Source organism: Passer domesticus, chromosome 4 (assembly GCF_036417665.1).
Source record: "Passer domesticus isolate bPasDom1 chromosome 4, bPasDom1.hap1, whole genome shotgun sequence".
Lineage (NCBI taxonomy): Eukaryota > Metazoa > Chordata > Aves > Passeriformes > Passeridae > Passer > Passer domesticus.
The window spans coordinates 24797957-24814922 of NC_087477.1; the positions used below are offsets into that span (position 1 = coordinate 24797957).

The 16966-nt window shown below is 40.2% G+C and overlaps 1 protein-coding gene and 1 long non-coding RNA gene across 5 annotated transcripts in view; one reads left to right on the forward strand and one right to left on the reverse strand.

The window, feature by feature from the left end:
- The window catches only part of LOC135298761 (uncharacterized), a 29752-nt gene extending 21981 nt beyond the window's left edge, over positions 1-7771 (forward strand). The window contains exon 2 of the long non-coding RNA XR_010360778.1: positions 7012-7771. This is a non-coding gene — a long non-coding RNA (uncharacterized LOC135298761). The remainder of the gene's footprint in view (positions 1-7011) is intronic.
- Positions 526-14984, reverse strand: HELQ (helicase, POLQ like). 4 transcript variants are annotated; one of them, XM_064416631.1, is made up of 18 exons: positions 14735-14984; positions 13662-14409; positions 13125-13303; positions 12381-12581; positions 11289-11361; positions 10708-10805; positions 10041-10139; positions 9208-9353; positions 8299-8538; positions 7492-7633; positions 7082-7186; positions 6359-6578; positions 5486-5643; positions 5006-5104; positions 4546-4719; positions 3922-4035; positions 2122-2256; positions 526-724 (listed from the first exon to the last, which is right to left on the reverse strand). In XM_064416631.1, exons 1-18 carry the CDS (start codon positions 14885-14887, stop codon positions 638-640), a joined length of 3171 nt encoding a protein of 1056 aa, XP_064272701.1. In that variant the 5' UTR covers positions 14888-14984; the 3' UTR covers positions 526-637. The 4 variants fall into 4 exon arrangements, with proteins under 4 accessions (XP_064272701.1, XP_064272702.1, XP_064272703.1 ...); XM_064416632.1 differs by lacking the exon at positions 14735-14984 and having other exon boundaries at positions 13907-14119; XM_064416633.1 differs by lacking the exon at positions 14735-14984 and having other exon boundaries at positions 13574-13713.
- Between the last annotated feature and the right edge of the window lie 1982 nt (positions 14985-16966).

A 16966-nucleotide genomic window follows, 5' to 3' on the forward strand; every position in this document is an offset into this window, starting at 1 on the left:
GATTTCATCTTTATTTGGTCTTCACATTTAAGCAAGAAATTAAAAAAACTCTTTTAAAAAAAGCAAACCTTCTGTTTGGAAGACTGCTTCAAAGGCATCCTGAAAGAATTATCTCAGGGAATTGCCAGAGGGTGAATATGAATTTGATATCTGCATTTTTTAAAAAGGCTTAAACTAGGCATCATTTACTATCTCTTGCACAACTCTGGGACAACTTCTTTGTTTTGAATTGCAGCTCCTTCCATTAACTACGCTTAGAGCACAGGGAATCCTGCAAACAGGCATTTCTGGGTAGCTCACTTAAGTGCAGGTGTCCTAAAGGGAATATCCAAAACCACTATTTAAGTCAGCTGTGAGCATAAGCTCCCAGCAGAAGTACACACAAAGCAGTCAGTCCAATTCCCAAAGCACTCCTAGGGCTATGTCTAAAACCAGGAATGAAGAGGATTCTGTCATGTTGCTCAAGGAGTTCATAACCCAAACCTTCAAATGAAGTCAACTTCTGAATTCAGAACTCAGTCAAAATTGTGGTATACAAAAGACATTAAATATTTATTAAATTACAGCAGCTTTAGATAGGAGAGTTAAAAACTTTAAAATATCTGAATTTTGGATTCATGACTTTTTTCTATGACAGTCAGTGGGTCCCTGGGATATCTGTTGGCACTTTCAAGAGTTCTTCGACTTCTTCCTGTAAAGCTTCAGCTTTTTCACTCAGCAGCATCTACAACACAAAAACACAAAGAAACAAAAATTACAAAACAAATACAAGTATTAGTTATAACTCTTAGACATTTTAAAACACCAATGTTTCTTTCCAAATTTGCAGATGGGTCTGTAAAAGACTGCTGCTGCTGCTCTCAGGACCACAGCAGCTTTGCCTCAAACAGCCAGCATTTTTTTGTTGATTAGTTTACACCCATATAGAAAGCAGCCACACAAAAATTCATACAGCACACAGATGGTTTTCTGGATTCTGCCATCACATAATACACCAAATTTACAGAATATGGACAGTTCTGTCTGGAACTGTTAAGGAACATTTTTAACCTTAGACATTCATTTTCCATGCTAGAATAAACATTTTTAAGTTGTGCCTGCTGAGCTGACTACTTCTTCCTTTATTTGAAATTTCTTACTACAGCATTTTACACCAGACAGACATGACTCCTGATATCAAAAGTTGTTTAATCCACTGCTCTGAACTGTTTGTTGCTGGCTGGCATGGAGAGGAACAGGAGCACATGCAAGCATTCTTCTAACTTCCCAGTTAGAGAAAAGTCTATGAATTCAGTATGAGCATGAGAGTAGGGTAGATTGCTTATCTATATCAAAGACAAAACTATCAATCTGCATATATCCCTTTCTATTGGCTGCCACAGCAGCAAACTCAAGAAGCAGCAAGAGACCTACAACATTATCCAAACATGATCTTTTAAGTACACTGCCCCCAAAGTTGGTATGTTTACTTCATGAGAAAATTTTGGTTTGCACATCCTAATTGACTGCCTTATTTTTACACCAACCATCCTTTTATTCTGGACATTCCCTTACTTCACCAGGAGCATGCTCTTTTAGTAGAATCAAACATGAAGCCAGTATCATTGCAACAGCAGATGATGAATGGAGATAGAGAATACCATTCCTTGATCAAGTACTTCCTGCATTTTTTGTTTAGACACAACTCAGTGTTTGTTACAGAACATGCATACACAAAATGGAAAAGACAGGAAAGAATAAAAGGGCATGTCAAAAGCAACCTAAATAGGCAAAGTTAGCCCTGCACCTTGTTGGTTTCCATTTCTACAATCCTACAGATCCTATTCTTTTGTCACGATTACCACTAGAACTTCTGTAAGATAAGTCCTGAGATATTGGCAGAACAGAGCATTTCAAGTATCAGACAAGCTGTCAAGCATTTTTGCCCTTTGCTTCCCCTCTGAAAAGCAGCACCACTTGGCTGTACACATTTTTCTTAGTACAGATCAGCATTTGGATCACAAATGTCCACTACTGCCTTTACTAGTAAATGGAATCCTTCCCTTTTAATGCAGTTCAAACATCCACTTTTGACATATTGGAATTCTGAAGCAGGTTTTTATTGCTTTGTTTCTAACTCACCTTTGCAGATGAAACGATTTGTTTGGCTTGACGTCGTGACAAGTGCTCAATCATCCTCACCAAAGTTTCTGGATTTGCATTAGCCAAGTGTGCTAAGGTTTTGTACCCTGCATTGTAAAGCTGTTTTGCTCGTGCCTGAAAGTACAAAATTGTGTTAGATTATCAGAACAGGAAATAAGAATTACTGGTAAGTGCCAATCTCTGCACCAATCTCAAACATTTCATTCTGCCTATCAATCCAATTCTCTTTTTCTAACATGAATACTCACTGAGAATCCTTATAGCCCAAAAGCACAGCTTTGCCAGTAAGATTTACCACCCCAGCAATCTTATCCAGCTCTTACGAATCCATTTGCCTTTATTTTCTCTGAGCCTAGATGATACCAATGCTGCTGTCTTCTCTTGTTGCCATGTTTTCTGCATTCACTGTCACTGACAGGAACGACAGTCCCACATTCTTTGGAGGTGTCTGTCTTGTTTAGCTTCTCAGATTAAAACCTCACTGCCACTAAATTAAATGGTTTTCTGACAAACTGATTCTACAATATGCTGGACAGGCAAGTTAAATCATTTTGCAAAGAGTAGAACCTTGGACTGAAGTCCCAAAAGAGCTTTTATTTTAATAGAAGTCTTCAATTCAGAGACTAGTTAAATTTCTTATTTAAAATACATGCAGTCCCAACATGACTTTGTATATTTCTGTGAGGATCTTCTAACTTAAATATGTAAATTCTCATTCCTCCTTACTCCCATGAACTGAAGAATCCTTACCACAAAAGAAACCTGGACTGTTTTCCACAGAATTCACAGGATGACTAGGTTGGAAGAGACCTTAAAGATCATCAAGTCCAACCTATGCTCCAGGACCTCAACTAAACCATGGCACTGAGTGCCATATCCACTTTTCTTAAACGCATCCAGGGATGGTGACTCCACCACATCCCCAGGCAGACCATTCCAGTACTTTATCACCCTTTCTGTAAAAAACTTCTTCCCAATATCCAACCTATATTTCCTTTGATGCAGCTTGAGACTGTGTCCTCTGGTTCTGTCAGCTGCTGCCTGGAGAAAGAGACTAACCCCCACCTGACCACACCCACCTTTCAGGGAGTTGCAGAGGGTGATAAGGTCACCTCTGAGTCTCCTTTTCTCCAGGTTAAACACCCCCAGCTCCCTCAGTTGTTCCTCACAGGGTTTGTGTTCCAAGCCCCTCACCATCCTTGTTCCCTCCTCTGGATGCACTCCAGCATCTCAACATCCTTCCCAAACTGAGGGATCAGAGCTGGGCACAGCACTCCAGGTGTGACCTCACCAGTGCTGAGTACAAGGGAAGGAGGGTGACCTCCCTGCTCCTGCTGCCACACTGTTCCTGATACAGGCAGGATGCCACTGGCCACCAGGGCACACTGCTGGCTCATCTTCAGCTGCTGTCAACCCCAGGTAGGTCCCTTTGTGCCTGGGCACTGTCCAGCCACACCATCCCCAGCCTCTAGCATTGCAGGGGGTTATTGTGGCCAAAATACAGGACTCCCAACTTCCAACTGAGTGTACAGCTACATTGTTGTCCAAATACAGTATTTTCATAGCTGCTGTGGCAGAAGCCAGAAGAAAACCATAGGCCCCAGCTCCCATTTCCTAAACAGATCACTTTTCCCCCAACCTCCAGACTGCTGAGGAATATCTGCATTATGCTGAATTCCCAGTTGGTTGTACTTGGTTTTCCAGATACACTTGAAAGGCACAGTAACATTTAGCACACAAGTTAACATTGAAAAGTATAATTGAGCCAGGGTTACTGACCTCTAGAACTCCTGCCACCTCCATCAGAGGGATGAGTTCTGTCTTAACACAGTATGTCAACTGCTTGGTAAGCTCTACCAGCAAGGCTTTATAAACCCAGAATTCTTCCAATTCCTGCAGAGACAAAGATTGCTACAAATCAGCTCCAAAGTTCTGTATTTGGCAAACATGACTGACAAAACTCTACTAAGGCAAAAAGCATATATTTGTCTTTTAGATGAGGGAAGTACTATTATTTCTCTAAGTCATCCTTTCAGAGAGCTGCAGAGGTGTATTCAGCATTCTTCAGCTGAACATCCCAAAGCTGGGGCAATTCTGAAGGATATGCAATGCATTATTTCAGTTATTTCACCAACAGCACTGGCAGTGATCAATGCCCTGTACAATTTGTATATTTTCACATTCTCAGTGCATAAAGCTTGCTTTTGCTATCAGAAATGTCATTGTATGAGCATGCTTTGCTCAACAGGAAAAATAACATAGAACAGGAAAGGTGAAGAAACATTTTTGCACAGGAAAGGTGAAATACCACACCTGTATTCAGTTCTAAAGTAAGATAACAAAACCCCAGACTTTGTGAAACCAAGCCACAAAGAATTTATTTACATTTTTTTAACACAGTACCTCACAGAAATGTAGAAGGCAGGAGGCAAAGGAGGCAGCAGAATTGATGAGATTCTGCACATATCCCCGGGACAAGTTAAATTTCTCTGAAACACTCCATATGTTGGTCTCTTTCAGTAGTGCATAAAGGACAAATGTCAGGTAGAACCTGTTCACCACAGCATCGTCCACATTCTAGGAATAAGACAAGCTAGAATTCAGAGCCAGTGTCACACTGCAGATGTTCTGTTAGTACTACAAGGCAAATCTTTCTATCTCTACTCCCTTCACAGCTTTAAAACATTTTTATATTATACACAAAGACAATGAAAACATTAAGAAAACCAACCAATGAGATTAAAAGAACTTGAATAATCAGAACAGCAATAAACAACACTAGCATGAAAATAATCTGGAATTTGCAAATAATCCAATGAAATTACTAAACTGACATCTTAGGTATGAGACATTGCCAGCCTACCTTTCTGATGGCTTGACCAGAAGCCTTTTTTGTAATAAAGCTTTCAGGTACTCCCACAATATCTGCTACTTTTTGCTCTGCTGCACTTAGCTGGTTGAACTGAAATAAAATTTTATAAAGAATTTTCAGATATTTTGTTCTTTTAATATCACAGAAAACACAAGTACATTGTTCACAGTGCAACAATGTTTTTCAGTATCTCTATAGAATCAGTAGAGTAGTACCATAGCCACCAGTCACAGGCAGCTCTGAGGCTTCTTTGCCTACTTGTCTGAATTACCTGTGACTGTCCATTTCTGAATGCCTCATTTTAACAGAATTAAACAGATTTTAGTGCACCCCCAGTAAAAAAAAAAAAAAAGTACATTTGCCATCAGATTGCCACCCCACTTCATGTCAAACTTCATGTACAAACCCCCTGCAAATTTAATACAGAGGATTACAGAATGCCCCAATGCATGTTTGCTAGCAATTTCTCACCTGTCTCAAGTAGATCATCCAGTCTGGGCTACAAGTAGAAGTCATATCATAGGGAGTTGACAGATATAGCAGATGAAGATTGCTCTCAAGAACCAGCCCCTCCAAACCCTTTTTCAAATCTCTGTACAGAATATTGCAGTATGCCAAGTCTATTGAACCTAGAAAAAGCACACGGGGTAAGAATAAGCACAATTAAAAACAGGCACAGAGAGTTAAATGAAGTACATTTAAACACAGAATCAGTATTGTCTTTACCTTCCACAAAAGCTTGTTATGCCATCTGAACTGGAGACAAATATCTGTAACCCGAATTACTGTTCTAACCTAACATAAGTAGTGAAGCAAAGCTGAGGAAAGGCAATCACCTATTTCCATGTATGTTCATTCCGTGTGGTTTTGGAGTGCTTGTGAAATGTCCTGGCTTTACTGAAATCCTACAATAATTTTGTAGATTGAAGGAACCCTTCAGAGTCATCCAACTACATTCCATACCCCAAAATATTTATGATACAACAGGAAAACAGAACTTCCTGATATATTTATTATAATTGGTCTACATGCCATATGCTCCCTTTCCCTCTTAAGCTTTCCAAGAAATCCTTCTGTTTAAAATAACCTGTTCACAACAATTAATTGTAAAACAAGGTCCTGAACCACTTTGATTACAAGACTAAATCAAATATGTAAGTGATTTTTTTAGGGGTACAGTTCTGGTTTTGTTCCCAGTGGGATCAATATTATCACACTTCATTCACATCACTTTCAGTCACGTGCTACTTGACTCCCATTTTCAGTCTAGATCATGTAATAAAACTCTTTCTTGACAACTTATTTTTCATTGCAGTTCAATAATAAGAGTAAAAAATTCCATACCCTTATATGTAGCTTTACCCAAGGGTGTGATTGTCAGTGTAGATTTGGAATTGTGGTCCTTCTCAGATATTCTTCCTTTTAGGAGTCCTTTTTCTATTAGATTTTCCAGCCCATCTTTAATTATCTCTGAGAGGCTCTTCTCTTTAGACAGCAGCTGCTGCTGAACACCCAGCAATGTACAGCACATGAAATTGTCCACTTCCTCATGGGTAACTGCTATCTGCACCAGTTTGGGAAATGATTTGCATATTTGAAGTTATCACTTCACACATTTAATAAGACATAAGAAAAAAATTGCTGAATAAAGAAAGATGTTGTGTTTCTACAGAAATACATCCCAACAAATAGAATGATAGATTCTCAGTGGCCGATCTGATGGACTGCTCTCCATCTGTTCTATTATTCCAGCTACTGTATCATGTTAGCTTGTTTCCACTGTTTCTATCTGTATTTTGAATCAAGTGTCAGAAATAGAAATATTAATATGCTATTGTATAGTAAGATAGATATAATTTTTGCTTTTACACATAAGGTAATTGTTGTTAGATGATTGAGTTAAATGAGAAGATCTAATCAGATAAGGACAAAAATTTGATTAAAGCTTTTCTGAACTTGCAGGCCTGAGTGTTTAAGCAGTCTGTCTTTTTCTACAGGATCAACAGGTGACATTTTCTTAGCAGTTCCAAGCCCTTAAGTTACTCACAGAGAAGAGTCAACTGATACCTTCAGTCCAACCAAAGATAACAAGAGGCTCTGGATTCCCTTGGTCAACTCCTGCAGAAGATTGCTGTAGCAATTCTCCAAAGGACTGTGAACTAAATCCTGAACCTAAAAGGGGTAAGGAATATATTAGTACAGAGGAACATGCATGCATTAATTTTACACTTTCAAAAAATCAAACTGACATGCATGATTCATCTTATAAAGAAAATAAATAAGAGTAAACAATGAAAGTTTACAGTTCCCATCTGAAAACAAGCCACATAAAGGAAGTTTAAAGGTATTATTACATAAATCAAATACTTGCAACTTCAAGAGGTGAACAAAAATTAAGCTAGGCAGCTTGGCTCCTCCTGTTTATTCCACCATCTTAACTCATCAATTTAAATTACCAACAGCTTTGTAAAAATTACCAAGTGTTTGTCTTTTTCTTGCACTATGAGAATACTTTCTCCAGCACTGTCAATACCAGCTCGACCAGCTCTGCCAGCCATTTGTTTATACTGGTTCTTCTTCAGGAAGTCATTGCCAACATAAGGAGCTCTGAGAATCACCCTGCAAAGACATCTGGAATAAGTTATGCTTTATATTCAAATTACTAAGGCAGCAATAAAATGTTACAAATTAAAATTAATTCTTTATTAATGTGCCCCTTACCTCGTAACTAATAAAAGTCAAATGCATCTCTTTGGACAGATGTGTAAAGCCTTAAACTATTTAAGGTGTATTAAATGTGCACACAGAAGTGGATTCTTAGCAAACAATCTTTGGCCACAGAGTACAGTAGCCCTATCACCAGAACTTGCATATGAAAAGATAACACATTTTTGTTTTAAAACATATTCCAACTGCATCTCCTTAGAAAAGGTTTATTTTACCATTTAAACACTGTTCTTAGGAGAGTATCTAAAGAAACCACTGTTCTTTTGAAAAACACTACTAAAAACATTGTAACATTTTTCAATTTATTAAAACTTGCTTAATCCATTTACATAACTGCTCTTCAGTGATGTACTCTGAGGTGCTTCCTACTGATTCACATTTTGTACATGAATACTGCAGTCTTGTGTCCCAAATTGAACACAACATCCTTTTTATTTCAAATTTCCTGGTAAAAGCACAAACATATTTTAAATAGCACTGAGATTTCCAAGTTACTAAAGAATTCTTTTTTTACAAAGCAAAAACCAATGCAAAAATTAAATGTTTTTGCTACTAACCTTCTAGCTGGTAGGTTCACTCCAGCAGCTAGAGTGGCTGTGCAAGCAAGCATACACAGGACACCTGCAGAATAAGCTTCCTCTATGCTTTTTCTTTCATCATTTGTAAGGCCACTGTGGTGATAGGCAATACCAAAAGGGATTGTTTGCTTCAAAACAGGACAGACAGTTCCATTTCCAATACTCTTTAGGTTCTTGATGAGATCTTCTTTTTCTTTCTCCTTGTGAACTCTAAATTCTCTTGGAGGAGGAAAAGCATTTCTTTAGACTTTGACCAATCATTAACCAAAAAGAAGATAAAAACTAGAGACATGCTTACTGTCTACTTCTGTTCATCATTCTTTTCTCTAAGTTGGAGAAATAGTTATTTCCACTAACTTTGAAACAGCAATATGCAGGAGGCTGATTTAACTGCAATAGAGCCTTTCTTGTTTGGAAGCACAGGAACAGAAGAGATCAAATACTGGCTGCTTTATATTTTATAACTCAGAATTCCAAAGTGGGCTTGGGAACAGAGATATTCAACTGGCTACCAAAGTACATGACCAAATACCAAATATTTTCTAAGAGAAAAATGTTTATTTTCTAAGCTTCTAGAAACCAGTGCCAAAGGGACACAAAGTTAGATTAATTTAGCATGTTTTTCCTTATTTTCTGTAGTGTTTTTCCTCTGGCTATCATATTTTTCAACTGTTTTGGAATAAAAGTAAGAACTTAAAAAAAATTATTTAATAAGCCTTTTGCAGTTTGCTATCACTTATGCAGTTAGCAACTTTATATGACTCCATGTTCAAAGCATTTACTTCTAATCACCAGGGAAAAACACTTGCAAACTAGATGACAATAAACCCTAAGTTGTAAGCAATTATTTCACATATAATTTAAAACAAAAAAAAGATAGAAACTTACTTCTTGAGGTACTTGCACACCATTGAAGCCACATTTTCACAATTCTTTTTAGTGGGACAAAAGATTAGGCAGGAATATTTAGGAATTACTTCAGTAACCAGTGCAATGATGTGGTCAGGATCTGCTTTCTCCAGATTACTAGAATACTGTAATAAGCACAGATTGACAAATATTTAAACCTAGGAATTAAGTCACAACCTAAATATTCAACACTTGTTCTCAACCATTGCTTGAATACTCTCATTGGATTTAATGTGACGTAATTCCAAGAAGTTGTAGGATAAGCTTGTCTCCCAATCCTCATTTGAAAGACATCTTACTTGAGGGATACATGTATAGAAATCAAATTCTTTGCTTTTTCCCTTAATACTTAATTTTCTTTTAGCAACACTTGATATACTGGCAGTCTACCATTAGACACGTTTTCCTTTGTAAAGGTTGAAATGAATCCCTACAAGGCAGTAGTAAGCTGGCAAAACCCCCAAAAGGTATCTTCTTTTAGTTTTGTCTGAGAGTGATCAACTGTTGAGAAAATCTACCCCCGAACAAAAAACATTGAGTATCTGGGATACTCAAACACATTACTTTTTGCATGTCAAAATACTGATGAAACCTCTGCCATGAGGAGTCAAAAAGAAGTGCAAATCAAGTTAAGCATTCAGTATTTTAAGGCTGTTTTTTTCATCCCCAAAGCCTACCACTTCTTTCTCATGGGTACTACAACTGAATTATCATGTTTAAGTAATTTCTCTAGAAAAAGATCTGTAAGCAAACCAGTGTAAAATAATGCATTTCACAACAGTTCTAAGAAACTCTAAGGACTTTGTTTTTACCTTGAAGTTAAGGAGACGTGAAAAAGCAAAGCCATTTTCTGTTTTGCTATCAACGGCATAAATGGTGTCTCGTATCTTTATGTATTCCTTTAACTCCACCTAGCAAGGTAGAAACCACAAAGGGAAACTTCAGTTAAATTAGTCATTTTTCTCTAAAGCTATTGCTGATGTACAGCTACAGCTTTTCTCCAAGCATCACGCCATATACATACTTGCACATAAGCACACGCTTTAGGATTTTTAAGAGAACTTAATTGTTTTAATTATTTGCCTTGATAAAGCATGGAATCATAATGAAGAATGCCAAGAATGTATCCCATGAATTATTTATAAGCCATGCTGTCCTGACAGCATACAAGAACCAGCACTACATATTCTAGTTACACCAAATGGACTACAGTGATTCATCACAGTAGCTGTAATTTAGGAATTGCTTAAGTTAAAAAGAAGCAAATGCCTCAGCACAGCAGTATAAAGGTTATTGCATTTGTGTATTTAGAATTGCATGGTGCTATTTATTGTATTTTTAGCAATTAGAGAGCAATAGCAGGCCTTATATTACACTGTGCAATTAAGCACAAAAGCTGTGCTACAATTCTAAACAGATTTACTATTATTTTAAAGGCAAATATCTTCTTTACTGGTTCCTGGTATCTTGTATACAGACCGGTCTGAAATTATTAGCGTAGTACTCTGCTTGCAGGAACTTCTGCAGGTCTCCAACATTATTTAATGTTGCACTCATGCCAATGATCTGTGTCTTTTCTGTAAAACAGAAGGTGAGATGAATTTATTGTCACATTACAAATTTTAACACTTTTGTTCAGTATTTAAGTCATGAGACTCCTTCTTCACCATCAATCTTTCCAAAATGCCAAAGCAGCAGGTTTGAAGGAAAAGGCCATTACTAAAGAAATACTAACTAAGAAATAATACAAAGTTACAAAATAGTAACTGAGACTTAAATGTAAATAAAAAGCATTAAATTGGATGCCTAAAGGGCTCCCACAAAGAAATGGAAGACATTTGACAATACTCAGGATTTCACAGAGAAGTATCAAAAGAGCTTCAAAAACACCCTAACATCCTTAGAGGGTCAATTAAGGCTTCAATGAGTAAATGCTGGTAATACATGGAGTCATGCCACGTTTTCCAAAAGAGCACAAATCCAGGAAGTGAGAGTGTGACTCCTCTCAGAGAGGCCACAACTACAAAATGCTAATGACACTAACTGTAGCCATGACTTACTACTGGTGTAAAGAATTTTTGCCAGAGTAATTTCCAGTACTGCTCCACGACTTCCTTCCCCGAGCATATGCAGCTGTGAACAGAAGGGAAAAAGAAAAGGCAATGAGTTGAGAGTATTTATTAAAAAAACTCAAAAAAATATAAAGAAATACTACAGAACTGGTTTTGTTGGACTTCCTAAAGATATCCCTCATGTAAATTTGGATTGTTAAGTTCAGATGTATTACCCCACTTAAAAAGCATTTAAGAATCACAGAAGAACAGACTCATGGGCAAATGTAGACAAGAAGATTTAACTAGACCACAACTGACACAAACAGTTAACTCCTGACAGTACAGCCAACGTGGAGATCTTTGTACTTGTCGGTCTGAGGAAACTTTAAACAAAATGTGGTTTAAGCAACACTTAAAGTAAAAACATTCCTAGCAGCCAGCTTCTAGAAAAACCAGAAGTTAGTGCTTCAGCTGCCCTCTGTTTAGGAGCTACAGTGCTAAAGTATGGCCAGCCAGCCTGGAGAACTCCAGGAATTAAAATCCCCATTAGGTGTTATACACATTACACAACCCCACAATCAACCCTTGGCAGCACAACTCAGCCCCACCACTGCAACCGACAATTCTCACAGCCAAATGTTACTTTGTATTTTTCATTTTTGTCAATGTTTCACTGGGTCATTAACACCAGACACAAAGTTGCATGGCTTCACATCTGTGAGTTAAGGTCTAGGCTCCATAAAATACATTCCATAAAATTAAAATGATGTATGCTTTTTTGCAACCCATTAGAGACTTCTAAATGACAAGCAGTTATGCAGGAATTCACCATCAACCACTACCACAGTAGATTTCTCAATAAAAATCTATTACTCTGAAATAGCAATAAATGTTTCATTTAAAAAAAAAAACAACAAAACAAACCAACAACTTTCAAAATTATGTGCCAATTCAGAACGCAGAAAATAAAAGCAATCTTCATGATGAATACTTTAAGCAAAACCAAGCAGGCCAAGAACTGCTCCTTCCTAAATAATTGCTTATTAGGACCCTAAAGGAACGTGCACCTGATAAATTGGAGAACATCTTGTGGCCTACCTCATCTACCACAACCAGGCCGAGGTCATCGATTCTTTCTGTTTCAATTAAGGAGTTCACCAGAGCATGTCCTTTTTCTATAGTAGCAATATAAAGAGACTTTTTTACTCTCCTTTTGATTGGTGGAAATCTTCCTTTACTTCCTGCATATTCTTCAACCAGGAAACCCAGTTCTATCCCAAAACTCGATAAACCCCTCACCTATAAAAGAAAAATCAATTACAGAAGAAAGTCATGCTCATTTTGGATTCCAGATCTGCCTCAACAACTCAACAGAAAACCAACCCACACCACAAGCAGCTGCTTGACATAGTGAAACATATTAGCTAAGACTATCTATTCCAGCTACAAAATTGAAGTGTCTACATGAACTATAGCTGGGTTTCATCTGTTCTCAAAAACTAATTTTCCCTTTATACCAAAATATGTTTTTATTTCAAGAACACTTCTTTAGCAAGTTGGACAGCACAGTTCTTAGGCTGCACAACTAAACAAAACATCCCAAAAAGCCATTATTTCAAAATTCAGCACCCTTTACTTCATACTTCAACATCTTCACCTCAGTTTGTGTCTGTTCCATTGCAAAATTACTGACACTCAGAGCAGCATTTAGAAGAGGCCACTCACTTCCCACCATCCCCCCAAAAAAACCTTGCTGAAAACCAGGCACCTGAGCAAGTAAACAAAGTGCACCAGGAAAGATTTACATCAAACAAAGCAGCACCAGAAACACTGTATCCAGACCTTTTCTTGGACAATGGCAACGTATGGCAGGATCACCAGAACATCCTTCTGCCTGCAGAGCAATTCTTGGAGAATGATTATTTCAGCTACAAGAGTTTTTCCACCACCGGTTGGCAAGGAGTATATCAAGTTCTTCCTTTGCTGTAGGGATTCTAACATCAAGCAATCATGCTGCCACTCTGCAAAATGAAAATGGGACTATCAGCAACCCCAGGGGAATGTCAGCTAGTATAAAAATGCCTGTGTTTCATCCAGAGCACTCTGAGCTCAGCCTTTGAGAGCTTTTCCTCAAAAAAGCATTTAAAGCTTTCAGTGATGGTGATTTCCAAAGTATTCTGTATTCCAGATGGATACCATCCATCCATCCATCCCATCCATCTAAAACACCAAAACAGCCACTTCCTAAAACAGGACAACTACTTTCCAATGTGGTTTATGTTAAGCATTACCTTAAATATTTTTACAGTATAATGGCTGAAACAGACAATACTCCACTAGCAGCTCTTTTTTTTTCCAACAGACCATTGGTTACACTACCATAAAGTGTTTCAATCCCTCGAAGTTGTCTGAATAAATCTTTAACCTTGCTAGGTAATCCATAAAAAGGGCCTATATCAAGAGAAGAAGATTCAATAGCTTTCCTAGCCACAAAAATCTCTTCAGATAAAACAGCTTCTTGGAGCTGCTTGGTCTTGGAGACCTGCAGAGTCTGGGCTCTGGCATTTCCAGTCATAGCACTTTTCAGGTGATCTTTGAGACTCTCAGATTTAAATAAAACACACTTGGAGTGTGAGGAAGAGTCAGTAGGTCTGTGTTCAGGTCTGTTCCTGTGTTCAGCACCAGCATAAATAGACAATGGGTCTCTGATTTTGTCTGAGAAAGAATTCACGCGTTCATCCCTCCCTTTTGAGAGTGCAGATGTCCTAGAAGCAGCAGAAAGTTCATCCATTTTTTCAAAATACAGAAGCTGCGACGATGGCAAGTCATCTAAAGCAGACTCAGTTAATTTTGGATTGCCACCAGCTGGGTCACTGTCACGCACTTGGCAGGCACCCTCTTCTCTGTCACTTTTGAGGACATTTCGTGCAGCAGAGAAGTTATCTTGCTCTTTCTGGTGGACTCCTGGCTGAAGGTTCCCAAGCACGATCTCTCCAGCTGCTGTCCCATCCACGTCTTTACCCTGCAGGTATTCGTGCTCAATGTCATCCACCTGGGCGATCAGCGAATCGTTTCCATAAAAGCTGTCATAGTCACCAAACAGATCCTCCTCGCTATCGTTACTGCACTGCAAAAACCAAACGGGAGTTACTGGCACCCTGAGGCAACACCACAGCGGGCAGAGCAACTCACAGAGCGCCAACACCAGAGCCAGGACACCAAGTCTGCCCCAGCCTAACACTAAAGCATTTTGTGTGATGTCTCTGTGAGGAAAACCCAGCTTAGGTTCCGAAGAAATGCCCTGGCTAAGTAAGGAGATACGTGCATAGAGAGATGATAGAGGCTTTGGGGTTTTTTTAAAGTTAAAGCCAAACGGCTTTACACCCTCAATTACAAAGTACGGCCCTCCCTGACACACACCATCCTCCCCCCAGGATCCCGCCATCCCCTACCGGGGCCTCCGCCGGTGCCCCCTGGCCCCCCGGGCTCGCTCTCTTGCGAGCCACCGGCGAGCTGGCGGCGACGGGCTGCGCCGGGGCCCGGCTCCGCTTGCGCTCCGAGCTGGAGCGGCTCTTCCTCCGCACGGCGAGCCGGGGCTCCGCCATGGCCGGGGCTGCACGGGGCCGTCACGGCCGCGCCGGGACAGGAGGCGGGACACGGGCCGGGACACGGAGCAGGACAGGAGGCGGGACACGGGCCGGGACACGGGCCGGGCCCGCCGGGCCGCCCCGCGGAGGCGCGGCCACCACGGCGGGAGCGGGCACTTCCGGTAACATCCCGCCGGGGAAGCGCGTGGCCGGGCCGCCGCCAATCGTCTGTCCCGAACCGGGAATGCCGCGCGGCTATTGGCCGGCGCGGGCGGCGGCAGTGACGCGCGGTGCGGGTGCCATGGCGGCGCGCGGTGCGGGTGTCATGGCGGCGCGGGGCCGCTGGCCGCGCCTGGCGCTCGGTGCGTCCCTGCCGCTCCCCCCCGGCCTCCAGCGGCCGCGGCTGCCGCTCCGCACCGGCGCTAACCCTGTCGCTCTCTCCGTTGCAGCGAAGCTGTGGACGCGGCCGTGCCGCCTGCTGCACGAAGGGCAGCCGGAGCGCTCGGACCAGGTGAGGCCTCCCCGGGCTGTCCCGCCCTGCTGTGCCGCCCCCTCCGCACGGCACCAGCCGTGGCTGGAAGCGCTCTGCTCTGGTCACTGTGCCGCCCATCACGAGAAGTTCCACCTCATCATGAGGAAAAGCTTCTCTGCACTGAGGGCGGCAGAGCCCGGAGCAGGTTGCCCACGGACTGTCCCTCTCTGGAGCCATTCCAACCCCAGCTGGACGTGTCCCTGTGTCACCTGCTCCGGGTGACCCTGCCTTGGCCGGGGGTTGGACTGGATGGTCTCCACAGGGCCCTTCCAACACTGACTGTGCTGTGACTCTGTGCAAAGTGAAAAATCACCTTTCATATCTTTTGAGAATTTGGTGCTGGGTGTGTTCTGAAGCTTGAGGAGGCTGTTCAGAAATACCTCACAAGGAGGCTCCTCGGGAGGCATTTCTGAATCTCTGTCTTTAAAATGTGTGTGAGCACACAGAAGCTTGCTCAGGCCATTTGCTTTGAAATTGTTTTTTAAAAAAAGATTCTTGTGACTTGTCAGACAGAACTACATTTTTACCAGCTTCTGCAGATTTTGACTTCGAGTAGAAGTGTAAGCACTACCTTACTGAATGATTTAATAGAGTTGCTAGTGTCATTGTTGCTAAAATATAAAAAGCTGTTTACTTGTGAGAAGTCTGAAGTTGTGAGGTACCAAGAAGTGAGGTAATAAAGTTACTGAAAAGTTCAGTGGTGCACTAAATATGTTTTCTGTTTTCAAGACAAATGTTGATTAAAGGATTGAAAGTAACAAATGCTCTCTGTCATCTTGTGAAGCTAAGAGATGTTAATCATTCTCTGATTGCAGCCCATACAAATGGAGAACCCCTACAAAGACCCTCCAAAGAAATGTGTCTTATGTGGAATAAATGTGGACTATAAGAATGTGCAGGTGAGTTTTGAAATTGCTGTCCTTGGATGAAGGGAACTGGTTTACTGTTTTTAAATGTGTGTGTAGTAGGTCTAAAGTGATTTAAAAAACCCCAAAAACCAATTAAAAAAAGTTCATATGTGTAGAGGTTTAAGACTTAGGAGTAAGATTGTGTGTAGGTCAAGGGGCAAATAATGTAGTCATGCTAAGATGCTTAATCTGCTAACTATGTGTGACAACTTTGCAATTTAACAAATAGAGTTCTTGGCTACAATTCAGCTGCCACAAAGCATGAAAGCATAGAAAATACTGTCTAGCTCCAACCTGTACTTTTTTCTTCAGGTAGAACTGAGTTTTGAAAAAACAGATGAAAAAATGAAAAATAGAGTACAAGTAGTAACATAAAGCTTCAAAAAAAAGTTCTTAAACTGACTTTGATTTTTCTTAATTTCAAGTAGCTTCTTTCCCAGTTTGTTTCTCCATATACTGGCTCCATTTATGGCAGGCATATCACAGGTATGTGAAGTATTAAATTAAATAATATACGGGTTAATAATTATATTTTTGTGAGTCTAAATAATTGTGCCTCACCAGTCTTTCTGAAAGTAACCAGTCCCAACTCTATACATTTTGTAATAGTGTTCCCCTGACTTTGTAGCCTTTGTCAAGGAATTAAAATATCCCTTA